This window comes from Camelus dromedarius, chromosome 17 (assembly GCF_036321535.1).
Source record: "Camelus dromedarius isolate mCamDro1 chromosome 17, mCamDro1.pat, whole genome shotgun sequence".
Classification (NCBI taxonomy): Eukaryota; Metazoa; Chordata; class Mammalia; order Artiodactyla; family Camelidae; genus Camelus; species Camelus dromedarius.
In genome coordinates this window covers 33,222,336-33,247,632 of record NC_087452.1, presented here as the reverse complement: position 1 = coordinate 33,247,632, position 25,297 = coordinate 33,222,336, and the positions used below count along the sequence as shown (strand labels likewise).

At 57.6% G+C, this 25,297-nt stretch overlaps 2 protein-coding genes across 5 annotated transcripts; both read left to right on the top strand.

Moving 5' to 3' along the window:
* Positions 1–1,248: 1,248 nt before the first annotated feature.
* GNAT1 (G protein subunit alpha transducin 1) lies at positions 1,249–4,753 on the top strand. The gene is made up of 8 exons (XM_031470397.2): positions 1,249–1,354; positions 2,636–2,678; positions 2,798–2,939; positions 3,038–3,195; positions 3,284–3,412; positions 3,643–3,772; positions 4,044–4,197; positions 4,309–4,753. The coding sequence occupies exons 1-8, from the start codon at positions 1,249–1,251 to the stop codon at positions 4,497–4,499; spliced, it is 1,053 nt and encodes a 350-aa protein (XP_031326257.1). The 3' UTR covers positions 4,500–4,753.
* Positions 4,754–11,570: 6,817 nt separating this feature from the next.
* SLC38A3 (solute carrier family 38 member 3) lies at positions 11,571–25,059 on the top strand. Of its 4 annotated transcripts, none has more exons than XM_031470390.2 (16): positions 11,571–11,620; positions 18,223–18,360; positions 18,457–18,538; positions 18,681–18,796; positions 19,357–19,430; positions 19,514–19,606; positions 19,686–19,767; positions 20,836–20,918; positions 21,001–21,059; positions 21,220–21,384; positions 21,467–21,546; positions 21,817–21,917; positions 22,153–22,277; positions 22,382–22,526; positions 23,469–23,572; positions 23,661–25,059. In XM_031470390.2, the coding sequence occupies exons 2-16, from the start codon at positions 18,260–18,262 to the stop codon at positions 23,763–23,765; spliced, it is 1,515 nt and encodes a 504-aa protein (XP_031326250.1). In that variant the 5' UTR covers positions 11,571–11,620; positions 18,223–18,259; the 3' UTR covers positions 23,766–25,059. The 4 variants fall into 4 exon arrangements, 3 of the variants coding, with proteins under 3 accessions (XP_031326250.1, XP_031326251.1, XP_010976520.1); XM_031470391.2 differs by lacking the exon at positions 11,571–11,620 and adding an exon at positions 12,423–12,807; XM_010978218.3 differs by lacking the exon at positions 11,571–11,620 and having other exon boundaries at positions 13,646–18,360.
* The last annotated feature ends 238 nt before the right edge of the window (positions 25,060–25,297 follow it).

Here is a 25,297-nt window from a genome sequence, read left to right as displayed (position 1 = left end):
GCCAGACCTGCTCTGGGACTCAGGTTCCCCATCTGACAACAGGCCTGCAGGACATCCCCTGGAAGAGCCTGGTCACCTCTGCAGATCAGAGACTGTTACACTCAAGTACAAGTGTACATAGAGGCACAGGCACATGCAAGCATGCACACATACAGGCAGATACGTGCATAGATGTTCATGCATACAGACACACTGACATACGCACAGGCAAACGCAGGCAAGACCACACTAACGTGCATTGCATGTTCAGGGACTTAGACATTCATGCACACATGCATATGTTAACCCAGATAAGCACAGCGAAGTCCACATACAAACATGTGCACATGAAGAGAAATACACAAAAGTATATCCACACACGCACACACAGGTAAACAAGCAGGCGAGCATAGACACAACACACAGGCACGTGTACACACAGTATACACAAACGTGTCATGTCACTGCCTTGCTTGGTGCCAGTAAAGGACAGACGTACACACCCAGTACAGGTAGCAGACATGCACGCCCACCCAAGTCCGTTGGAATCATAGAGGCATGTAGAAGCCTTGCCCAGCTGAGACCAGCCTTCAGTACAGGGCATACGTGATGTCCACCTTTCCCTCTTGACTCCCTGTGAAGCATGGAACCCTGGTCCAGAATCACTCAGCCCTTCTCAACCACCTCCTGCCGTGTGACCCCCTGAGCCTTCACTTCGTCTTCGGTAAAATGGGGTTAAAGATGGGGGCACCCATCCCCTACAGCCAGTAAGGAGCAGTTTTGAGACCAGTGCTGGGCTGGGCTTCTCCTCCTTCTCCCTGCTGCCAGGCCCACCCCCCACTTCTCCCACCCCCGGACTTGAGGCCCTATCCTCCCCTTTCTGAGCCTGGACCAAGGTCTCCCTGCTCTGGAGCAGGGGCTGGACTGACTTCAGGGTCTCTCTCAGAGGGTTTGGGGAGCAGTGTAGAGGGGGTGCAGAGTCAGCAGTTGAGGGATTGGGGCCATGCCAGCCCGATTAGAAGGGCTGGGGGCTGAGCTGGATTCACCTGTCCTTGTCTCTGATTGGCTCTTGGGTACCCACAACCCTCAAATCCCACTAAGCAGCCCCACCAGGGCTTGCCCAGGTCTGTGGACAGCCAGTTGATTGCCAGTTCTGGGGTCAGAAGGGTGTCTGGGGAGGCCAGAGGCTGGTCTGAGCCTGGCTCTGGGGAGCCCCTCCATCCAGAAGAGCCAACTGACCACCTTGTTCCTTTGCCTCCTGCTGGGACCATGGGGGCTGGGGCCAGCGCTGAGGAGAAGCACTCAAGGGAGCTGGAAAAGAAGCTGAAAGAAGATGCGGAGAAGGATGCTCGAACCGTGAAACTGCTGCTTCTGGGTAGGGGTGTGGGCCCAGGTGGGGCCACTGCCACCAGTCAGAGGCCTAGGGGTAGGCAGGTGGCCCTTTTCTGAAGCAGGGGTGATTTGGGAAACAGAATGAGCTTGCAACCGGGCAGGGAACAGAGTGGGAGCCCTGGCCAAGCAGGGTCAGGTCTGACAGGTGATACCTTGGCTTCCTAAGGTTTGGAATCCCCCAGAACCCCTCTCCGGGGAGCCCAGCCTCAGGCGACCTCCCCTTCTAAGCAGTGTGTGCCAACCACGCTTTTGTAGAGGTGTATGTATGAGGCACACTTTTGCCCTGGCTGGGGTCCCTCAAACTCTAGCCTTTGGCTTGATGGGTCTGTGGGGCAGAGCTTAGAAACTAGGGGCCTCCTTGGGAGCCCCACAATAGGGCTGCTCCCTTGGGAAGGAGAAAATCACAGTTCTGAATGAGCAGCAACTAGGACCACCTCGATCCAAGGACAATGGCCCTAGTTTCCAGGGCTTTACTGTTGGAAAATCTGCGAAGCAGCTAACGAGGGTAGAGGGATAGTAAGACCCAGTGGGGAATAGATAAAGCCATGTCCATGGTCCCCTGGGTAGTGAGGGGAGATGGTGCAGAACCAGTGCCTCAAGGCCACTGCCTCCCCCCAAGTGGAAGAAAGAGCTGCTTTGAAAGGGAATTGCAGGCTCTACCCAGGCTCTCCGGTGTCCAGTCAGAAGCTGGATGAGGGCAGAGGGGCCAAGCTAGAGTACCCCAGGAAAGACAGAAAGGCTAAGCTGGAAATCTCATTAACTGTGCCCAACGCCCACACGAGAGTAGGCTCAGAGGGGCTGTCAGCTCTGTCCTCTCCCCAGCCCAAAGACACTAATTCCTTCTGAGCCCCTAAGAGACACACCCTCCCACCCAAGGTGAAAAGCAGGGGTTGACCTGGCTCAAATAATCTCTGCATGCAGTACCAGAATTTTCCACAAGGTGGCGCTCCAGATTTTCTTTATTTTGGTCTCAGGCTACTAAGGACTGCGTATACCAGTCTTGGAGGCTCCCCAGCACAGTTGGATTTCCCTCGTCAGCCCCTTTCTGTCACCCTTGACATTTACAAACGTTTTTCCGCCTGGGTGCCAGTACTTTATTTTGGAGGGTGGGGGGAAGACAAGTGGAACTGTTCTGGGGGTTGGGCTAGTGCTCTGGGTCCCCTAGCCATCTTGCAGACCTTGGTTTTTTGTGGGCTTTTTTTTTTTTGATGGGGTAAAGGAGTAGTGCGGTCAGCGTGGCTCTGAGGCAGGGCTTCCATTTCAGGTGCCGGTGAGTCTGGGAAGAGCACCATTGTCAAGCAGATGAAGTGAGTGCCTCTGCCCTATGGAGGCCCCTGGGGGCCCCTGGGGGTGGGAATACGCAAGCACGGGGTCTGTCCTACCCCACCTACCCAAGATAAGCTGACCCGACTCCTCCCGCCCGTAGGATCATCCATCAAGATGGGTACTCGCTGGAAGAGTGCCTCGAGTTCATTGCCATCATCTATGGCAATACGCTGCAGTCTATCCTGGCCATAGTGCGTGCCATGACCACACTGAACATCCAGTATGGAGACTCTGCGCGTCAGGTGTGCCAAGAGGAGGGTTGAACAGGGCCTCTGGGGACTCGAGGCACGAGGCTGGGCCCAAGTCCGTGGTCACTACCAACCACTCCCTCTTCCCCCAGGACGACGCCCGGAAGCTGATGCACATGGCGGACACCATCGAGGAGGGCACGATGCCCAAGGAGATGTCAGACATCATCCAGAGGCTGTGGAAGGACTCGGGCATCCAGGCCTGTTTTGAGCGCGCCTCGGAGTACCAGCTCAACGACTCTGCGGGCTAGTGAGAGCGCAGGCCGGGTGCAGGGGCGTGGGCGGGGCCCTGACACACCCATCCACGCAACCCTACCCACACCCGGGGTCTTTCGCAGCTACCTCTCGGACCTGGAGCGCCTGGTAACCCCAGGCTACGTGCCCACTGAACAAGACGTGCTGCGCTCGCGTGTCAAGACTACGGGTATCATTGAGACACAGTTCTCCTTCAAGGACCTCAACTTCCGGTATGACCCCGCGCCCTCGCTCTATCTCTGGGGGCCTGCCTACAAGTTCACCGCCCAAGGCCCAATGGCTACAGACCCTGCCCCTTCTCGGACACCCCGCCTACAGAAAGGCCTGGCCCCGCCGGATGCCAGTCCCATCTGGGTGCCTCCCAGCTAGCATTAGGAGGGGATGCCTGTGGGTGCGTCCAGTGGGCTCAATGGCGCAGGTTAAGGTCCCCACGGCCCTGCAGAATGTTTGATGTGGGCGGGCAGCGCTCGGAGCGCAAGAAGTGGATCCACTGCTTCGAAGGTGTGACCTGCATCATTTTCATCGCGGCGCTGAGTGCTTACGACATGGTGCTGGTGGAGGACGATGAAGTGGTGAGTGTCCAGTAGGGCCTGAGCGTTAAAGCCGGGAGGTGGACAGCGGAAAGCGGAGACGGCCTTGCAGGCGTGTAGGGGACATTCGTCCCAGAGCAGTCTGAAGGAGGAAACTAGGCAGCCTGCAGCTCCGCTCAGGGGCGCTAAATGGGAGGCGGTCTTGGAGCTGTCCTGGAGGGCGGGGAGGCCTCAGAGCCCAGAGAGCAGGGATCGGCCAGGTAGGGGTGGCGGCCGCTGTCCTCCGGTGCCCGACAGCCTCTGCCCTCCTCAGAACCGCATGCACGAGAGCCTGCACCTTTTCAACAGCATCTGCAACCACCGCTACTTCGCTACCACGTCCATCGTGCTCTTCCTCAACAAGAAGGACGTTTTCTTTGAGAAGATCAAAAAGGCTCATCTCAGCATCTGCTTCCCTGACTATAACGGTGAGACCCTCGATCTGCCGCTAAGCGGTGCCCCCACCCTACTATCTCAGCCAGCTCTCCTCCCACCGCAGGAAGGATTTGGGGCAGAGTGAGAGCCACCTTTCCCGCCAGGGCCTAACACGTATGAGGACGCCGGTAACTACATCAAAGTGCAGTTCCTCGAGCTCAACATGAGACGCGACGTGAAGGAGATCTATTCTCACATGACATGCGCCACCGACACACAGAACGTCAAGTTTGTCTTTGACGCCGTCACTGACATCATCATCAAGGAGAACCTCAAAGACTGCGGCCTCTTCTGAGGTGGCTCTTCCTCGAGGGCCAGGATGCTCCCCTGTCGTCGTGCCCCTTAATCCCAATACTCCAAGCCCCATTCCCAGCTTGCCACCCCATCTCTCAACAGCAGGCGCATACCCAGCTTTCCAGAGCCACTCTAATTGCCTGTAGTCTGGCCCCCAACTCCCAGACCCCACTGCTACCAGGCTCCACCCCACTGCCACTGGCCCCTACCCTCTGCTCACAAGCACCACCCAATCAATCCCTTTTGACCCCTCCACAACCCTCCAGGTGCCACTGCTTCCAAGTCCACCTTCCCGCCGCTCTCAGCCTAAACCCAATTATTTTAGTGCTTAAGAATGTTGACTCTGCTCCTTTTTCTCCTCACAGGTACCAGAACTCATGCGTACCCCTGAGATTCTGTAGACCTAGCCGCCTTGTAGCCCTGGTCCACAGGACCCAATCTGCCCCCAGGACTCCTGGGCCCCAGGCTATGGCCCCACCAGCCACAGACCCAAAGCCCTGAGCCCCACTAGCCTTGAGGCCCTAACCCTCCCCCATGGCTCCCAGGACTGCCAGGTCTCCCGGAGCCTGGCACCCCCACCCCTAGTGCTGCCCTTCACGGCCTGGCTGCACTGGCCTCCACAACCCACCATAGCCAGCCTCAGCTAGAAACAAGCAGAACTTGGGGCAGCTAGAGCTCATGGTGACTCAGCAGTGTCCAACTGACCAGTCTCCTGTGGCTCTCCTGCTCCTGGAGGTCCATGACTCACCTGGTGGGTCTGGGTTCAGCAAACAGCCCTCCCTCCCAGAGTTTCATAAAGGGCAGTAGGGCAGGCAGGAAACCCTCCTCCACGCAGGCCTGCTGCTTACCATCAGCCCATTCTAGCCTTACCACCTCCATGTGACAAGTCTGACACCTGCCTACCCAGTGGCTAGTGACTGCCCCGCCCAGCAGCTTCAGGGGTCCAAAGTCCAAGCTAGCTCTGGCCTGTGTAGATTGAACGTAGATGAATTAGTGAGTAGGGGCAGGCCTGGGAGCCCCTGGGTGCCAGAGGTATATTCAAGCTGGACCCTTCCCCACATACCCTGACCTCCTCCCCCACAGGCTCTGCCCCTTTCATCCTCGGACACTGAATTCATAGCCTACCTCATCCACCCACCCACAGCACTCCAGGCTGGCTAGCCAAGGGGATGATCTATTGAGGGAGGGTACTGTTGACACCGCTGTGGCCAATGGTCAAACTGTCCTGAGGGGTGGCTGGGAGCAGAGTCCGGGTCCCATCGATCAGTCCGAGACAGAGGATTTGAGACAGGAAGGAGGCCCAGGTTGTGCCCAGAGGAGTCTACCTCAGGTTGGGTCACAAGCAAACCCAGGTGGCCCTCCTGTCCCTGCCAGCAGTTTCTCTCACCCTTCCCATTCAGGGCCCATTCCCTGGTGGGAGAAACTGAGGGCCATGCCTCAGCCAACAGGGACAAATCCCATGTCCCCACAGCCCTCCTCCTTACTTCCCCATCAAGCACTGAGTCCTTGCTGATGCCCACAGGCCAGGGCCTGTGCTGCACAAGGACAAGGAGCTCCTGTCTAGCAAGGCCAGGGCATAATTCGCACTCCCTTCAGCTAGATGCACAGACTCAGCAATAAACCTTTGCATCAGGCCCCAGCTGTCCTTTCTTGCGGGGAGGGGGAGAGCATTCATTATCACGACTCATGGGCATTTATTAAGTGCACAGTGCCGGCTGGACATAAGTGGGAAGATGGTCCCTTCCAGAGAGAGGCACCTGACCTGACTTGGCAGGGGCACTCTTGGGGCATGGGATCAACTTGTGCCTCTTGAGAGGGGTTGAGGAGTTGTGGGAAACATTCACAGGGACAGTCTTGTATCAAGAGGGGGTTGCAAGGTGGAAGCTCATTCCAGCAGAGGCAGTAGGGTGTAGAAGGCCCAGGATCATGGGCTTGTGGGCCTTGAGTGTTCAATGGAGTGGGAGCAAGGAAGGGGAGGTGGCGTGGGGAGACAGTGGGCAGGTGCCAAGTGCCAGCCTGAGGGCCTGTGCTTCCTGCAGAAGATGATGGGTCCAGGAAGCCCTCGAAGCTAGGACATAATTGCAGGGCCAGGAGTGAGGCTCTCACTTCAGCAGCAAAATTTAGGGTGGTGCTAAAAGATTCAGTAATTTAGATAGATATTACTGCAGTATTTTAAAAATCAAAATTACTACCAAAAAAAATCCATGATGAACAAAATATCCAAATTTTAAATAAAGATCCAAGTGAGCCCTGGAGAGCCATCTTGGACCCCAAAGCAAAAGGAAAAATGTCCAACCCTATATATGTTTTTATGCAGTTTTAAAGATTAATTTTTTAACAGAACATTAGAGGAAAAAACATTGAAAAAAATTGAAAGTACTTATATGAAAACTCACAACATGACTTTAAGCTTAATTATTTTATTTCTACCAAAAACAAAATTTATAATATTATTTTCCTGGCTTGAATGGAAATAAAATCTTCAATGATAATTTCCAAATCTGCTTCTAGAAAAAAAAGTCATTAAAAATTTTCATAAAAACACATGTATAGGGGCACACATTTTTCCTGGGGGTGGGGCATGGGGGAAGAGAGGAGAGAGGATGGGGCTGTGGGATCCCTGAGGAAGAAACTTATGTCCTCATTCCCCATGGGGCCAGGATCAGCAAGGAATGGGACTCAGTGACAAGGGTCTGGATCTGTGCATGTGATGCCTCCACCGAGCTGGGATTACAGAGGATTGTTGAAGGGACTGAGTTTTCTGGGCCGGTGGCCACTTGGGGGAGATGTCCAGAAGTAAGACAGATCCTTGCAGCTGGGCTGAAGGTAGCAAATTGGCAGCATCCTCAATGTCCAGGTGGAGAGTGGCGCTGTGAGCCTAAGGGGGCTGGAAGGGGAGAGTGAGGGTACTCAGGCCTGTGCACAGACTGGGGGAGACACGGGATGGGTTAGGGAGCCCAGGACACGTGGTCAGCCACGCTGGTGCTGTTCAGAGGCCTGAGGGGAGCATGGGTCTCAGGCCAGTAGTTCAGGACCTCCACTGGATGGTTTGGGACCTGGCTGAGTTAGGGTTATTCATCCCTACTCAGAACCCTCTGCCCAAACAGTTTACTGGTGAGAGGTGGCGCAGGTGAGAGTGATGGAGAGATTTTAGAGGGAGGCTCAAGGCAGAAGATGGTGGCCTTGAGGAGCTGGAGCTGGCAGGCTTGAGACATAGGAAGCTGTCAGGAGAGGTGGGCTACTGGGGTCTTCTGCGAAGCCACTGTGTCTTGCAAGGAAAGTAATGAGCTCCCCAGCCTTCTCTGGGGAAGGGACAGAGAGAAGGTCAAACACTAGGCAGAGGCTGGACTCCACGCTCCAGTGAGTCCCTTTCCAAGTGTGGTTCTGATCCCAGAGACTGGGATTAAAGACCAACATTCTTGGACCCCATGTACTAGGGACGCTGCCTGGCCTCAAGCTGCCCTGTCTATGGGCAGCAAGGATCATAGGGTTGCCTCTGAGTCTCCCGGCCCAAAGCCTCCCCAGCCCCAATCACCGCACTGGTATAATTACAGCATAAGGAGCAGGATCAATGGATGCCCAATGCCTGATTCACAGTCCAGGGCAGAGGATCAGAGAGAGCCGGCCCAGAGTTGGCCCAGTGGCGGCCACACCCTAGTCTTGGAGGTGAGGGGTGTTTACTGTGGTCACCTCCAGCCACTGACTTCCCTGCCTGACCTCAACCTCCAGGTGGGGATCTTCTCGGCCTTCAACTCTGGCTCTGGTGGGACTGACCTGGCCTGGCCACCGACCAGAAATTAGACAGGCCTGGAGGATGGTTAATGCTGCTGACGTCAGGACCTGGTCGGGTGGCCCTGGGGGCTTGAGCCCTCCCCATAGGCAGTGGCATGGCCCACGTGCCCTGGGCTCATTAAGCTGCTTCAGTGGCCACAGAAGCTGGGGGCTAGCTCTCAGGGGAGAAAGGGAGGGCCCTCTGGGACTGGGGGCCAGGCTTCAGCCAAGAGGTCACCAGCAGTTCTAGGGACCCAGGCCAGGGGAGAACTAGACAAGAGGGCTTGCCTGTGGGTCCCCTTTCTACTTCCATACCCCTAAACCTCTGCTCATGTGGAGAGGAGCCTCCCAGACACCAAACTGGGCAGAGTGTAGTCAGAAGCTGTGGGTGTGGAGGTGAGAACCACCCTCCCCTGTGAGGCTTTGAAAGCCCTCCACATGACTCCAGTCCAAGGGTCCTGCCTCTGCACACAGCCCTCCACCTATTGGTGCTAATCCCACACTCACACTCAAGTTTCCCTGTGGCAAAGCCATTTCTTCCATCCACAGTGCCCTCTCTTCCCCACGCTGGCAGGGGCCTTTCTTTGCCTTGGCAGAGTCAAGCCCACAGACTGCTCCTCCATCAGGCTTTTCCTGATCCACATGCTCTAAGCTGGCAGGAGCTTTCCTGTCTAGAGGTCCCACACAGAGCTCTCCGAGACACTGAGGCTGAGTGGTGGGAGGGCCAAAGCAGTCGCAGTACATGTAAGAAGAGCCAGCTTTTCCTGGGAGTCAGGCTGGGTTCTCAGAGCTGATCTTCTATTTGGGTGTTGAGGGACAAGTGAGAATTCGCCAAGGAGGTGGGACACGATGGGGAACCAGGAGGGCAGAAGCACAGGGAGCTGAAGGCTGGCACATTCTTCAAACAGCAGGAATGTATGTGGCCAGCCAGGCAGCAGAGGAGGTGAAGATGCCAACTGGGATGAGGAGCAGGTTGGGAGGATGTCAGGGAGGCCAGCTGGGTGAGAGGCAGGTGCCTGCAGGGGGTCTGAGGAGTCAGTGGATACAGATGCTAGGATCTGGGTTGGAGGTGAAGATGGGGCCTCACTGTCAGAGAGGGTCTTGGGGCACTGTGTAGGTGATGTGCCAGGGGAGGGGCTGGCATGGTGAGAGGAGACTGCCTAGCTGGAAGCTGAGAAGATGTGACTAAAGAGAGAGAAGCAAAGCAAAGGGCTGCCAGGATCCTGGAAGGAGGGTCCAAGTGATCCTGGGACCCTAAGTTCTGCTTCACATGTCTGATAGCATCTTGGGCCAGTGTCTCCATTTCTGGAGATGGGGGAGTGGAGGTAGGGGGCTGGGCTGAAGGCTGACGCAGGTGGCTGACCCCAACACTGCAGCTGCGGGGGTGGACATTCCCTCTGGCCCCTGGAAGAAGGTGCTCGGTACCTCTCATAGCCCCATAACGGATGCCAGCCATCCAGCCACCTCAGGCTGGGCTGGGAGACTCAGCAGGTGGCGGAAAAGGCCTCCAAGCTGTGTTTGCCCTGGCTGGGGCCCAGGCCCTAGCATCAACAAACAGGCAGCTCCTCTTCTCAGCCTGGCCACAACTGGCCTGGCCCAGGACCCCACATCATACTGCCTCTGGGCCTCCCACAGCAGCCCAGCCCAGCTGGCCCCTGATCCCTCCAGTCTGGATTGAGGACCCCAACACCCACATGCTAGGTGAACTTGAAGCCATGCCTGACTCCTCAGGAATTACCAGTAGGAGCTCCTAGCCCTTTGCAAATGGCTTCTGTGAGCATCCAGGATGTCTGGAGGTGGGAGGTGGGGGGCAGACCTGAGTCAGACCTGGTCAGCACCTCTCCTATTGTCTCTGTCCCATAGGCAGTCCTCAAGCCCCTTTGGAGTCTCTCATGGCCAAGGTAAGCTGTGATCTGGGGATTACACCAGCTCCAAACTGAGAGGGAGAGCCCATCCCTTCCTGTTTTTTGGCCATCAGCAGGGCAGGAGCTTGGATGGTTTGAGATTTTCAAGGATTGGCACCATCCTAATGCCTTTCTCTTTAGCCCTCCCAGCCCCTCCTCTGCACTCCTAGCTGAAGCTGAGTCCCCTGCCGGCTTGGCACTCAGACCTTCCCCCTACCCCCACTCCCTCAGGCCAGAGGAAAAGACAGAAACATTTCCTTGTGACACAGAGGGAAACTGAGGTAAGCTAGGGTTTGACTGTGGTGGTGCTGTGAGTCAGTAGGAAGAGAACTCTGGAGTCCTGACTCCCAGCCCAGGGCAGGGGAGGGGCGAGGACAGTCCTCCCAGGGTATTCTCCCCAGCACCAGGGAGGGGGGCAGACATGACACAGAGACATCCAGTGGCTGGGAACAGCAGAGGCCATGGGATTAATCGGATCAGAGCCAGTGGCTGAGAAGCAAGGGACACAGCTGTTCTGGGAATCCCCCCCACCAGCTCACCCCCAAGGTCAAGACCTCCCCCAGCTCCCTGCTGGCTGTGCCTGGGGTGGCAGGGCTTAACACCCACTTCCACCTCTGAGCACCAAGGCCCTGGGTGGGAAGGAGGCAGGGGTGGGATAGGAGCCCCCAGCCAAGAACAGGGCCACCCTACAACCCCTTTCCCCAAGGCACCAAGTCCCAGGCCCCACTTCCCATGGGCAGACACAGCTGCCTCCTACTCCTTAGACATAAGAAAATGGGGGGGTGGGGGCATGGCCAGGGAGATTCCAGGCAGGGCTCAGCATGAGCCAGGCCTTACTCTACTCCTGTCCTCACTGCCCCTACCCTTGTCTACCCTCAATCTCTTCTGAATATCTGGGGTGAAGACAGAAGAATTGATGAGGGAGGCCCTGTCCTCACCCTATCCCATTTCTGCTTGGGAAGGGTGAGGCAGGCAGAAAGACATTTTGTGCCTGAGTGATATGTGAAACTCCCCCATTCAGAGCACCCGTCACTGAGGTTAAACGTGGCCCTCTTCCCACTCCTCTTGGTTGAAGAGCCTCTTCTGGCTTCAGGGAGGTGAGGGCAGAGCATTTCAAGGGTTAAGGGGCACTCAGAGACTCAGAGAGAATCTGCTTTGGACTGAAGCATTCCCCCTACAAGACTCAACTGAGCCCCTCCCGAATCAGCTGCTCTCCTACCTAGGGGCTCCTTAGCGCACAAGCTGCCCCTTTGCTCCAGGCCTGCGGGGGCCCCCCGCCTCTCCCCGACCAGCCCCTCCTCCCGCGGGCCGCCGGGGATTGGCGGGCCGGGGGCGGGTCGGGGGCGGGGCCGGGCGCCCTTCATCCCCCGCCGCTGCGCTCAGCCGGGAGCAGAGCGGATAGCACCCGCCGGAGCGGAGCACCGCGCGTCCCCAACTGTGAGGCCAGGTACCGCTGGGGCGCCGACCCCCCGCCCAGGGGCACCAGGGGGGCGGAGCCCTACTGTCCACTCTCGCGTCCGGAGCCGGGCTCTGGGCAGCTTCCCTGGCCTCCGGGGAGTCACGGCCCCTTGCGCTCTAGGGGCAGGTCTGAGGACTCGCCAGTCGAGACTCAGCTCCGAGCTTGAGTTGGTGTCTCGGGCGGGGCACCTCGTCGTTTCGGGGCCCCTCACAGTGCCGGGCAGGACAGCAGGAGGTCGGCGACAACCGGGGCCGAGGCGGCAGGACGCCTTGTTGGGGGCTTTGGTGGCACGACATGGACTTCCCGAGGCAGGGCCCACTTGGACGGGCTCGATAGGGTCCCGGACGGGGGCCTAAGAGGGCCCGGGAGCAGACCCTGGAGCGCTGCCCCGACGGGCGCCTGACAAGCATATCGGCCCGGCTGGCACGCCGGGAGTCCGGGTATATTTATCCCGCTGCGTTAGGCAGGGGCTTGAGGGCAGAGACAGACGGCCAGGCTGCCTGAGGGGCCGCAGGCCACATGTTGGTCCCAGAGCCCGTGCCATTTGCAGCCGGGCCAGCGGGCACGGCCAGCGCAGGGTGTGTGTGGCTCCCTGGCCTGAGGGCGGGGCTCGGTCTGCACTTCTCTCGGCGGAGCTCTGGGACCGGGTGTGAGAGCTGGCAATGCGCACAGGGGCAGAGGGAAAAGACCCTGCCTTGGTTTGCGGGAGCCCGCCCCCGCCCGATTGGCCCCTTCCATTGGCCACAGCCAGTGCGTGCGTTTGTTTACACCAGGGGAGGGGGAGGCCAGGGGCGGGGCCTGTGGGAATCCACCCTCTCCCCCACAGTGACCTGAGCCCTGAGCCAAGGTATAGGCTCTAGGACAGGTCTGAGAGGATGTAAGTCAAAGGTCCTTGCACCGTGGGGGGACACCGTGACCCAGGCCCATCCTTCCCTGAGCCTGCCAGTCCTGTCCTTCCTTACATGACTGCCTTGGACCCCTGTGCTGTCCCTGAAAAGGCCCTTCCTCTTCAGTACAGTCTGGCATGGGGGCTCACTTCCTTCTGGAAAGGAAGCAAATCCCTCTGAGATTCTCACTGTGGAGCATAGAAAGCTGGAGAAATCCGGAGACAATCCCATTTCGAGACGGGAAGGTTCTGCACAACCATGGAAGGCTTCCTGCAGGAAGCACCAAAGGTGGGAGGAATCTGATTGGATGAGGCCAGGCCTGGCACATCGCCAGGAGGTCTGGAGTTGGGGGCAAGGGACTGTTTCTGGGGAGAGTAGGGGTGTATGTCTCAGAACTTTGTTCTGCCTGGGCCCATAGAACCCCTGTCCTCACCGGCTTCTCAAGCCACCCTTTGTTCAGTACTAGTTCTTTGGGCTCATGTCACAAACACTCACAGTCCAGGACTCCAGGTGGCCAGACCATGAGAGTTGTTTGCTCTTGTCCTGGTGCCTGCTGCTCTAACAAGTAGGCTTGGATCCCCAGACAAATGGAAAAACTGAAACACAACAGGACAGGCTGGGTGGTTCATGGTCTCTGTGTAGGGGTGGGGAAGGTTTTTGAGCTGAACTGAGTGCACCCGGAAAGTCTGGGCTGAGTAGGTTGCAGGGACTCAGTGTGAGGGGAAAAATATTTTGGGGGAGTGGCTGGCTGCAAGAGAGGTACAGTGTTGGCATCTGTGTGCACAGCAACCTGGGGTGGATGTGCAGCCTATACCGTAGCAGGATAGGGGCGCTGCTGGAAGATGTTCTAGTGCAGAAATGGCCAGGGAGCCAGGCGCCACTTGGAGTAGATGAAATGGGCTGGTGGCTTGCCAAAAACTTAGAACTCATTCCATTCACTTAATTTTTACTGAGTATCTACTATGTGCCCTGTGCATACTCAGTCTGGTGGGTGGAGGGCTGGACTTTGGATAAGAAGACAGATGCAGGATGGGGGCGCTTTAGAGGACCAGGCGGGGCTTCTGGGGGCCAAAGGGAAGGACCAGCTGCTGGGGCAGGAGGGGCTTTCCGGCCAGCGACCTGGGGTGGCTTGGTTTTGAATTTCCGCTCTGCGGGCCACGTCCTGTACACAGCCTCTCAGCCGGCACGTCTGCACACGTGCGTGGCCGCTGAGGACAGGGTCACTTCGACTGACTGTCATCTCAGTGTATGTTTCCCATTGTGCAGGTAGATAAATGATGGGTGCTGAACTCTGGGGCTCTGGGCTTTCCAGCTGCGCCTGGCTTTGTGGCCTTAGTGGGCTCAGTTCTACCCTCTAGATGTCTTGCGTCTGGCTAATGGGGGCATAACCTGCCCTTGTAGGAACATGGAAATGCTGTGGCAACCCTGCAGTGCCCACTGGGCCTGCCACCCCCCTCAACTGAACCTCTGGCTCCCTCTCCGCTTCTTGTTCCCTCTGGGACACTGTCTTTCACTGGCTGTCTCTTGCCGTCTCTTGCTGTCTCATTGTCTCTTTCTCCATCTGGCTATCTCTAACTGGTTGGCCATCTCTGTCTCTGTCTCTCACCGATCTGATTGTCTCTTTCTGTCTCCTTGTCTGAATGTCTACCCACCAGTATTTTTCTCTGTTTGCGTCCCTCTGTATCCATCTGCATTTCTTTCTCTCCCCGTGCCTCTGTCTGTCTCTCGGTCTGCATCAGTATGCATGGACACATGTGTGTATGTTTTCTCTCCCTGTCTCTCTCTTCCCTCCCTCTGCCTCACTCTGCTTCTTCCTGACATTGGATGGCGCCTCTCCCCAGGCTGACCTTGCCTTTTGCATCCCCATCAGGGTCTCCAATGAGTCCTGAGCTGCCCTGGGCCCCTGCTTCAGCTTTCTTTGGGGCCAGAAGTCCGGCTGTCCAAATATTTGGCCGCCTCCAGGGGATTCCGGGTCAGTAGGAAGGAGGATTGGCTGGCTGGCTCGGGGTCTCCCCTGCCCCTGGGGGGCCACAGGCACGTGATGTCCTGTCCTTTGCCTCAGCTGGGCCTCGGGCTGCACGTCCTTCTCAGCAGGCTGGCAGTGGAAGGAGAGGGCTGCTGCAGGCTCTGGCCAGGTCTTGAGCCAAGAGGTTCTGACTGCTGCTTCCACTGGGGGCGATCTGAGCAAGGAGGGTCCAGAGTTGGGCAGGAGGGAAGGCCTAGGTGTCTGGGGATAGGCCCAATGCTACACATCTGTTAGGTGTTTAGAAAATGTACCCTGTCACAGGAAAGTCCATCTTCCGGTCCCAGCTGGGGTCCTCAGATCCTCCTAGACACTTCCGGATGCCCAGAACACAAAAGCACGTGGCCAGCGAGCTAGGGGATGAGGATTGTTGTGGCCAACACATCAGCGTTCTGCACCATTTTCCTTTCCCTGGACGTGCCCCGTCCTGCATGCACCCCCTCAGTACTAGCCAGGTGTCGGCCACACACTAGCCACTTACTCAGTGTTGTTGACAGTGGGGGAATGGTGGATGGAAGACTGGATCTGCTGAGGTTGGATCTGGAGTTGTGGTTCAGGGGAAGGGGCAAGGAGTTTGCTTTAGTTCTCTCCCCTGTTCTGCATACCCTCCCACACACCCTATCCCTAGATGCCTGACCTCAGCAATCAGCTCTGCACCAATCCCTGTGGCTGTGCCTTGAGAACATACAGTCCAGCCATGTCCATTGAATCCGGTTCCCCTGTTGACTGATAGCTTCTCCGAGGGGGGTGTTTTCCTTCTGAAGCCTGGAGAAGCAGGTGGGCAAAGGGGTGCTGGTCTGGGGAGGGCATCTTCTCTTAGCCAACAAGGGGACTGGTAAAGATGGGTGAGCTAGACCTGGGGCCAGCCCCAGGGATAACCACAAAGAACCCTTAAACCAGGCCAGCTGCCTCTCCCCTGAGATCTGGGCTGAGGTAAGGGCTACCCAGGCACAGGAAGCCAGGGGCCATAGCAGCAAGCTTTGTGGGGTCTGTGCCTCCACCAGCCCATGTGGCCACAGGATGGAGGGAAGGACAGTGTGGATGGCTTCCTGTAGCCAGCATGCTGCTGCAGACCCACTTCCGTCCCTCAGCACTGGGGAGGAAAGCTGGGCTCAGAGCCCTGGTGGCTCCAAGGACCTTGATGCAGAGACAGAGAGGTGTGCTTCCCATAGCAGCTGACGCAAGCAGTGGCCCCATTGTGGCCTGGATTCCTGGGCCTCAAAATCTTTAATTAGCCAAACTCAATGCCTGCCGAGGAGGTGTGCCTGACGAGTTCTCACCCTGTGATGTCTGCGTGGGTGGACATTACCTGTTGCGCGATCCCTGTGGCGCCTGGCCCCTCCTGGCCTTTATCTCGCAGCAGAGCAAACAGGCCCCAGGGCAGTGGCCTGGGCCATCGATTTACTGTCCAAACGCATGCTACACTCAGGATAGGTGCTATTCTGATGACCTGCCCAAGGTCGCAGTGATCTCCCCACTCCAGAGCCTGGCTCCTCTCTGGGGGCGAAGGCTTCAGGGAGGCTCCTTACTCTGTTCCCTCCTTTGGCCAAACTTCACAGAATTCCTAGAGGACAGGAGGACACTGAGGTCCTGAGTGGGGAATACTTTGCCCATAGTCACGTGGGGATGCAGAGCCAGGCCAGGCCTCAGACCCAGAGTGGTGACTCTGGGCTTTCCCCATAGTGGGTCAGGATCTGCTGGTGAGTTTCCTCAGACAGGGACTATCCCCTGAGTCTGCCCTGATATCTGGTGCAAAGGAGCCTGGGAAGTGACAAATCTGAGATGAGAACTGTCAAAAATGGGCTGCAAGCCTCGGGGAATGGCTGAGGGTCTGCATGCCAGGCCAACACCAATCTCTATCCTGGCCCCCTGGTCCTTAGCCCTGCCTTAGACTGAAGTACAGACTCCTTGACCTGGCCTTCAAGGCCCTATCAGGCTTATCTATGGCCATGGAATCTTCATTTTCTCCTCACAGCCTGCCTCATACCGCATCTCAGGGCCTTTGCCCATGTTGTGCCCTCAGGTACTCTTTCCTTTTCCATACCTTGGGGGCTTCTACTGGAATTTCATTACTGGCTCCATCACCTTCTCCTCCAGGAAACCTTCCTTGTTGCTTCTCTCACTCTCTATTTTTTTTTTTTTTTGAGTCCCAGCACTATGTGGCTCACACACAGTTACAACAGGAGCCATACGATGGGAGTTGCGTGTTGGGGTTTTGTCCCTTTCAGACTGGAAGCCACTTGAGGAAGAATATTCCATGTCCTCTCTGGGATCTCAGGCCAGCCTGAAGCCTAGCCGTGACTGGTCATGAGTTATAGACAGGATCTGAAGGTCTAGGCCCAGGTCCCTCTGGGGGGATGGGGAACCTGGAGCGAGGACCTCAGGTACCTTGGCCATGACCATGCCATGGGCTGTGGTCTCCCTGGAGACAGTGCTTGGCTGCTAGGGAAGAATATTAAGGGAGAGAAAAGTGCTTTGTCCAGGCTGCCAACTCAGCACACTCTCAGGGCCTGTCCCAGCCTGCCCAGGGCAGGAGGCCCGGCAAGGGCAACCCCAGCTGAGAGCCAGGGGGCAGTCTGGAGTGACTCTGGAGACTAGGTCTGGTATCCTTGGAGAGATACTGTAGGTGAGGCTCAGGGCAGGGACATGAAGAAAACAGGCTGACCTTAGGGACTCTGGTCAAGGAAAAGAGGGCATGAGAAGAGATGCTCAAATTGTTATGGTCCTGAGTGGACAGGACTGGAGGGCTAAATCTGACCAAGGAAGGCTCTGAGTTCCTGACCTGGGGCCCCTGGAAGTGGGGAATCTACTCAAAGGGTGGGCATCTAAGGGTGGAGGTTCCTCAGCAGGGGAGGAGAGGTTGAAAGAGAACATGGCCCCGAGGCCAGAGCTGTGTGGAGGGTGAGGCCTATGTGGCCCAGGGAACGGGCCTCAGGACACCCATTTCCTGGAAGGCCCCCTGAGGGCCTTCACAGCCAGGCGGGCAGGGCCCAGGTGTCCAGCCACCCAGCACCGCCTCAGGCCTCCTGGCTCCGGGTGGGGGGTGGCCTCTGCGCCTGCCGTTCCCAGCGCCAGCTCTCAGCCCACAGAGGGCCCTTTGTTCTGGCTGCCAGCAAAGCCCGCCGGGCGGCTGGGAACAGGGCCCACAGCCCTCACCCTCTCCCGAGGCCTCCAGCCGTCGGGCAGTGCCATTCTAGGTTGGCTCAGAGGCCCCTGGCACACGGGGCCGGCACAGGAAACTGTCTCCCAGCACTCATGTCAGAGAGAGGGAGTCAGTCCCGGGCCCATCCCCAGAGTGGGGTCTGGAGGCCTGACACTCAGCATCCTGGGATCCTGGTGTCACTGGGCTCTGAACTCAGATCATCCAACTGACCCTCACTTCACAGATGGGTAAACTGAAGTCCCTCGCCTGGGCTGGTATGTGAGTGTGGTGGGGGCAGCACAAGGTACTGGCTGAGGTGTCCCCTCAGGATGTCCTGGAGAACTCATGTATTCAAGCTCTATCCGCCAGTGGCAGGTTCCAGGGGGCAGCAGGCAGAGGTGCATGTGCATGTATGTCCCGAGTGGACTTCTGGGAGGTGTGTTACAGCTGCACACTTCCTGTGGGAGTCTGGGCCATGGGCCCAAGGCATGAGGGTAACCAGAGGGACTGTCTGCTCTGTGACTTCTGACTGTGTCAGTGTAAGAACTAGTGTTCCTGGTGGTGGTCCCCGAGCCATGGAGGCACCTCTGCAGATGGAGATGGTGGAGCTGGTGCCCAACGGCAAACACTTGGAGGGGCTACTCCCAGTTGCCACCCCAACGGCCAGCAACCAGAGGTGAGCAAGGGACGCAGTAATGGCTTAGGGCAGGGCAGGGCAGAGTGCAGGACCAGGGGCCAGAGCTGAGCTGCCTGCCCTGGCCTGTGCCTACAGGGTCGAGGGCCCCGGACGGAGCTGTGTTGAGGGCGAGGGCTTCCTACAGAAAAGCCCCAGCAAGGAGCCACACTTCACCGACGTGAGCGGGGGCAGCAGTGGGGGGCTCAGGGGCACATCTGGGAGCAGTGGGGGGCCAAGGACAGTGAGGGGGAAAGCTGATTTGCCCTCCATCTGATTTGCTGACCTGCCTCCCCTCTCCTATCTCACTCTGGTGCCTGCAGTTTGAGGGGAAGACTTCATTTGGGATGTCAGTGTTCAACCTCAGCAACGCCATCATGGGCAGCGGCATCCTGGGGCTCGCCTACGCCATGGCCAACACGGGCATCATTCTTTTCCTGTGAGTGCCGTCAGCAAACCTACTAAAGATGGGAGCCCTAAACCTGACCTCCCAGGACCTGCCAGTTTCCTGTCCTAAGACCCAGGCTGCACTGGGTGGGCACTTGCACTCAACCCAAACCACGGCCGAAGAAACCATCCAGGGCCAGACAAATATACCTCATTTCCCAGTAAACCCACTGAGATGACGACACGGGGCCAGCCTAACAGGCCGGAGTCTGTCCTTCTACCACACTCACACATGATGGCTGAACCCCCACGGCCAGGCCTTGTGTGGGGACACGTGTCCTTACCTGGGAGCTCTGCCCTGCAGCCTAAATGGAAAACATGTTTGTTTCAAGAACTCAAGGGGTGGTGCTCAGAGGGCTCCTTCTGGGTCATGACCACCCTGGGTCAATCCGAGTAGTGTTTGCCACTCCTGGGGCCTGCTGAGCTAGCATCCACACACATGGGGGGTCCAGACACCTCGGACACAGGCCCTGCACACTCAGGCCTCCCAGAGCTCACTACCTCGTGCTTCCAGCGGAGCCCCAGTGGCCTCTTTTTGTCCATCTTCCCCAGGTTCCTATTGACGGCTGTTGCCCTGCTGTCCAGCTACTCCATCCACCTGCTGCTCAAGTCCTCAGGGATCGTGGGTGAGCCCCAAACCCAGCCTGTAGCAGGGGAGGTGTGGGCTGGGGATAGCACTCCTGACTGTCCTGATTCTCTGTCCCCACAGGCATCCGTGCCTATGAGCAGCTGGGCTACCGTGCCTTTGGGACCCCGGGAAAGCTGGCGGCAGCCCTGGCCATCACACTGCAGAACATTGGAGGTGAGGCTGACGGGCAGGCAGTGGGCAGTGGACAGGCTAAAGGCTGGCTGGCTTGGCTGACTCACCCTTCTCCCCCCAGCCATGTCCAGCTACCTGTACATCATCAAGTCCGAGCTGCCCCTTGTCATACAGACCTTCCTGAACCTGGAGGAGCAAACCTCGTGAGCCCCAGGGTGGGGTTGGGCTGGGTGAGGGTGGGAGGCCCTAATCTATCCCTCCATGCCCCCCACTTGCAGAGCCCAGGCTGGGCTAGTGGGAGAGAGAAGAAAGGTTGGAGGTGGGGTGCGAGAGCTGCCGGCAGAGCTGACATTCAGTGCACACTCCTTTATGAGGCACCTAGGGAAACCTCCAGGAGGGCCATGTGGGGCCAGGCATGAGGCTGAGGAAACTGGACCCCGCCTAACCCTGGACCCAGCCTATGAGCGCAGAGGACCTGAGAGCCTTGGGCTTAGCTCTAAGCTCCTGCTATTCCTGACCGTGGCTTGGGTGTTAGCCCCCCCGCCCCAACCAAGAAATTAAGCCCACAGTGTCCCAGTTGCCTATCATCAGTTTAGCCAGCACTGATGGCATCAACCATGCTTTGTGGGTAGGAGCAGAGACAACAGCCAGGTCCCACCCTTGGCAGCACAGCCTAGACAAGCAGAGGGGCTGTGCAGCTGAGAGTAGGCCCCCCGGCCTTGGGGGCCTTTCCCAAAAAGTTGGCCTTTGAGTTTGCCCTTGAAGGAGGCTCTCATTCCTCATCCGTTTAGTTCCCTGCATCCATTGTCCACTGGGGGTGTCGGGCAGGATGATGCCGGATACAGATGCCAGGAGGGACAACAAAGAGCTCAGGTGGTTGGCAAGTCCCTAAGACCCCCTGAAAAAGGCCCCATCCCCCAGAGCCAGGTTCTTCCATGCCACTCCGAATCTGGGCCCCTTGGGGCCACTCCCTGGGGAGGCTGGACCCAGACCTGTGCGTCCTGGGAAAAACAACAGCGACTATGACTGTGATGGTTACCAAGCAGGAGCTGAGCTCACTAGTCCTCACCTCTCCCAGGAGAGTGCTGAGAGTATGCCCATTTTGCAGATGGGGAAAGGGAGACTCGGACCTGTGGGCAAGGATTCTTCAGAGGCCACTCAGTGGCATCACTCAGTGGCACCACCGGTGACCCTGACTGGGAGTGCAGGCAGGTAGCCCCATCTGCAGCTGAATGCGCTCTCATCTGGGCTCCCCACTCTCATCCATGCAGGGGCTGGTACACGAATGGGAACTACCTGGTGATCCTGGTCTCTGTCATTGTCATTCTGCCCCTGGCACTGATGCGGCAGCTCGGTGAGTGTGGTGGGACCAGGGCCTCAGAGGGACGCCTGGGCAGGGACCTTCAGTCTCATAACTCCCCTCCCCCACTTTGCAGGCTACCTAGGTTATTCCAGCGGCTTCTCTCTCAGCTGTATGGTGTTCTTCCTAATTGCAGTGAGTCGCCCTCCATGCTGGTCGAGGGAGGGGGCAGGTCTCTTGGGGAAGCATGGGTCAGAAGTCACCTCCTCCAGTCCTGATCTAGATGCGGCTTCAGTGACTTCCCAGGCAGCCTAGCCTGGCCCTGATAGCCTCATCCTTCCCTGCCCCCACCTAGGTCATCTACAAAAAGTTCCACGTGCCCTGCCCACTGCCCCTCCATTTTGCCAACATCACAGGCAACTTCAGCCTCTCGGAGGTCATCAAGGAAGAGGGACAGCTGCAGATGGAGACGGATGCCACAGCCTTCTGCACCCCGAGCTACTTCACGCTCAACACACAGGTTCCAACAGGCTAGAGTCGGGGCAGGGTTCCTGATGAGCACGTAGAGGGTGCTGTCCTGACACAGAACCATGTTTCCCCAGACAGCGTACACCATCCCCATCATGGCCTTCGCCTTCGTCTGCCACCCCGAGGTGCTGCCCATCTACACAGAGCTCAAGGAGTAAGCATCTATGGCTGGGAGAGGGGGTGAGGGCTACCTTGAGTTGGTCTGGGGAGAATGGATGTGATCCTAAAGGGGGGAAGGAGTGACAGGAGCCAAGTCATTTCATCAGAGATCTCCATGGCTGCCATGAGGGGAGATTAGGGGCAAGAAGGAGGTGCTTCAGCTGCCAGATGATGAGCTTGTGGTGCCAGAGAGAGACCCCGGGGCACATGAGGGTTTCCCAGTTGGCCCAGCTTGGCACCAATCCCCTCCCCTGCTGCCCCATAGCCCCTCCAAGAGGAAGATGCAGCACATCTCCAACCTGTCCATCGCCGTCATGTATGTCATGTACTTCCTGGCCGCCCTCTTCGGCTACCTCACCTTCTACGGTATGGCTGGACCGTGGGGGCAGAGGCAGAGGCCAGGCTGGGGGGCAAGGGACTGGCCAGTGGCCATGGCACCCTGCACACTATAGGCGTTCATTAGGTGTGTGATGCCTAACTGTGTCCTGTAGCTGTGGAGGTGAGTCTTTTGCCACTTCCCCACAGTGTCAGGGTCAACCCAGGCTCAGAGCCCAACCCCCTCCCCGGGCTTCCTGCTGACCACCCTCCCTGCCTGCAACAGACGGGGTGGAGTCGGAGCTGCTGCACACCTACAGCAAAGTGGACTCTTTTGATGTGCTGATCCTGTGTGTGCGCGTGGCCGTGCTGACAGCGGTCACACTCACAGTGCCAATCGTTCTGTTTCCGGTGAGCCCATGGGCAGGTGGCCAGGTGGCCAGACCAAAGGGGAGGGGTGGGACTGATGGGGCTGACAGACTGATGACTCTCCTCACCTACCCTTCCTCCTGCAGGTGCGCCGCGCCATCCAGCAGATGATGTTTCAGGACCAGGAATTCAGCTGGCTGCGGCACGTGCTCATTGCCCTTAGCCTGCTCACGTGTATCAACCTGCTGGTCATCTTTGCCCCTAACATCCTGGGCATCTTCGGGGTCATTGGTGAGAGTCTGGCCCTGCTGTGTATGAAGGCAGGGTATTGCCCCAGAAAAGTTCCCTTCTGTCAACCCTGGCAGATTCCTGAGCCTGTATCAAACATTTAAGTGATGGCTGCTGGCCATGTGCACAGCTTGGCCTTGAATCTGACATTTTGTCCTTAAGGCTATTCTAATCTATTTTGAAGGCTCAGAAGCACTGAGTCAGTTATCTTTGCTGGGGGACAGGGTGGAGCCCAGGGGTCAGGGGCCCACTAAGGATCTCATTGGGTCTTGTCCCCATTTCACATATGAGGAGCTTCAGAGTGATTAAGGGAGAGCCACACAGCTGGTAAGTGGTGAGCCTTGATTCAGCCCCAGGATCATGGGACTATAGGTTTGGGGTTCTGTCCACTGTCCATCTCAGTTGGGCCTCTGAGCTGGAAGATCAGACAATTCTGAGACAACCTGGCGGTGACCCAAGTCAGGAGACTGACTCCACAACCCAACAGGGACAGGGACCTACAGTCTGCAGGGACCAACACACAGACCTGGAGGCTGAGTAGCGTGGAAATCATAGACAGTACCCTTGGATCTATACCTGAAAGCCGACTTAAAATGAGTTAAGCAGAAAGGAATATATTGCCTCAATTAATGGAGAAGCCTTCAGGAATAGCTGTATCTAGGAGCCCAGTATTCTCAAGGCTTCATCTCTATCTCTCAGCCTGCCTTTTCTTCTTTGCTAGCTTCATTCACTGGCAGATTCTTCTGACATCAACAGCACTAGCCTTCCATCCTAGGAGACAGAGAACAAAGGGAGGGGCTGGTGGGCTCTCCAGACTCAGGCAGAGCTCTTAAGCGGAGTCTCAAGATGAGCCTCCTTCAACCAGGAATGTTTGAAGGGTCCACCCCTGAACCTTAGCCAATAGGTGGATGTGAGCCAGCAGTGGCCTTTCCTTCTTCTTTACAGGTGCCACATCTGCCCCATGCCTCATCTTCATCTTCCCTGCCATCTTCTACTTTCGCATCATGCCCATTGAGAAGGAACCTGCAAGGTCTACGCCCAAAATCTTGGTGCGAGGGGCCTGGAGGTTGGTGGGCTGTTGTGGGGCTAAGGGGATTACCCTGACCTCAGGCCTGACCCTTACTTCCAACCCCACAGGCCCTTTGTTTTGCTGCACTTGGCCTCTTGCTGATGACCATGAGTTTGAGCTTCATCATTATTGACTGGGTCTCGGGGACCAGCCAGCATGGAGGAAGCCACTAGGATGACCCCCCTATCCTATTCGGTCTACTCACCCTAGTCCCCTTGCTCAAACTCTTCAGCGCCTGCTCCCATCCAGTGGCCAGTCAGGTGGAGGAGAAAGATGTGGTGAATGCTATGGCATTTGGCCCTGTCCCACGTCCTCTCTGTCGAGGTTTTTGTTAGAGCCAGGACCAAGGCCCTTGGGCCACTGCCCTGCTGAGCTCCTGGGATACAGGGGCTTCCTGAGCTGGGAGCAGGGCAGAGCTGTACTGCTGCTCCCTTCCCGATGCCTCAGATCCCACCCAAGCCTCTTAGCCTCTTTGCACAGGTGTAGACACTGAGGTCACACCGCCTGTAGGGGCACATAGAGCTGAACCAGGTCTGCGGTCACCCCCCTCCTTTGCTGCTGGGGCCTCATCTCCCTGAGCCTGCTTGCCTTTCCTCCTTCTGTCCCCGAGGCCTCTTTCAGGCACTTGGGCTCAGGCCCTTGGATACTCTAGTCCCCTTCTCCCATTCCTCCACCAGGAGCAGACCTCATCACCTTAGACCTGGGGCCAGCAGGTTCTTTTGAGGGTTTGCCTGGTTTGGGCGCCCCCAAGGGACCCCTGCCCTGGACCTTCACCAGTCCCGGGGAGGCTGGGACTCCCCCTACCCCAAGCCCGGGCCGTAGCTCACATTCCACTGCTGGGAGAAAAAAGAGGCTGGGGCCCAGAGCGTCTCTGTCCCTCGGAGCTAAAGACCCCAGGTGCCAGTCTAGGGCAGGGGTGGAGATGCTGGCAGCCCCCTTTTATAAATATTATACATGAGACCAACTGTGTTCTATATTCTTGAGCTCCATGGTCCCTGGGTTCCTGGGAAGTGGGGTGGGGGCCAGGACGTGGATGGGGATGGAAGGCCATCCTGCCTCTTTTCCTGGGTTGAGGGTGGGGACAGGGTGAGTCCCCTGCTGCACCCTGCCCCCTGCTTCCCAAACCAACCAGGGCGTGCTCAGACCCAGCTCTGGGCCCGGGCCAGGCTCAGCACAGACCTGCTTTCTCACGGGGTGAGGTGGGGAGGAATTAATGAGGCCCCAGGAAATGGGACAGAGAGAGGCCTCCGGAAGGAGGCAACGTGAGGTGCATCCCCAGCAGCTTCAGGAAGGGTCTGAGCAGGAGGCGGCTGAGCCCTGTGGAAGGGCCCCCTGCCCTCCCTGGCTGCCACGTCAACTCTCTGTCAGTGCTTCGAGTCTGGGGACAAAAGTCCAGGGATCTTATGCCCTGTCAGGCTAACTTGTTATTAATAGTAAAACTGCTGCGAATAAAGGTGGGTTACTGAGTGCCTGTATGTGGGGCCTGAGTTTTGAGTCGGGGAGTCCAATGCAGGGCAAGAGCTGCAAGGACGCAGGGCAGCCCCAGGTGCCTGGCCCGGGTGGGACTGGGAAGCTGCCTGCTGCCTGGGGCAAGCCTGAATCAGCCAGGACCCAGCAGGACAGAGCTGCCCAGGCCTTGGCATCAAACCCTCGTTAGGAGAGACCCCGCACCCGGCTAGGCCGCCATGGAAAGGACAGCAGGAAA

Excerpts from the sequence above, each read along its gene's own strand:
- GNAT1 (XM_031470397.2), top strand. The coding sequence starts at position 1,249 with ATGGGGGCTGGGGCCAGCGCTGAGGAGAAGCACTCAAGGGAGCTGGAA. Across the intron at positions 1,355-2,635 it reads CGTGAAACTGCTGCTTCTGG|GTGCCGGTGAGTCTGGGAAG; the intron begins GTAGGGGTGTGG and ends CTTCCATTTCAG. Across the intron at positions 3,413-3,642 it reads TTCAAGGACCTCAACTTCCG|AATGTTTGATGTGGGCGGGC; the intron begins GTATGACCCCGC and ends ACGGCCCTGCAG.
- SLC38A3 (XM_010978218.3), top strand. The coding sequence starts at position 18,014 with ATGTCCTGGAGAACTCATGTATTCAAGCTCTATCCGCCAGTGGCAGGT. Across the intron at positions 22,278-22,381 it reads TGCCAATCGTTCTGTTTCCG|GTGCGCCGCGCCATCCAGCA; the intron begins GTGAGCCCATGG and ends TTCCTCCTGCAG. Across the intron at positions 22,527-23,468 it reads GGGCATCTTCGGGGTCATTG|GTGCCACATCTGCCCCATGC; the intron begins GTGAGAGTCTGG and ends TCTTCTTTACAG.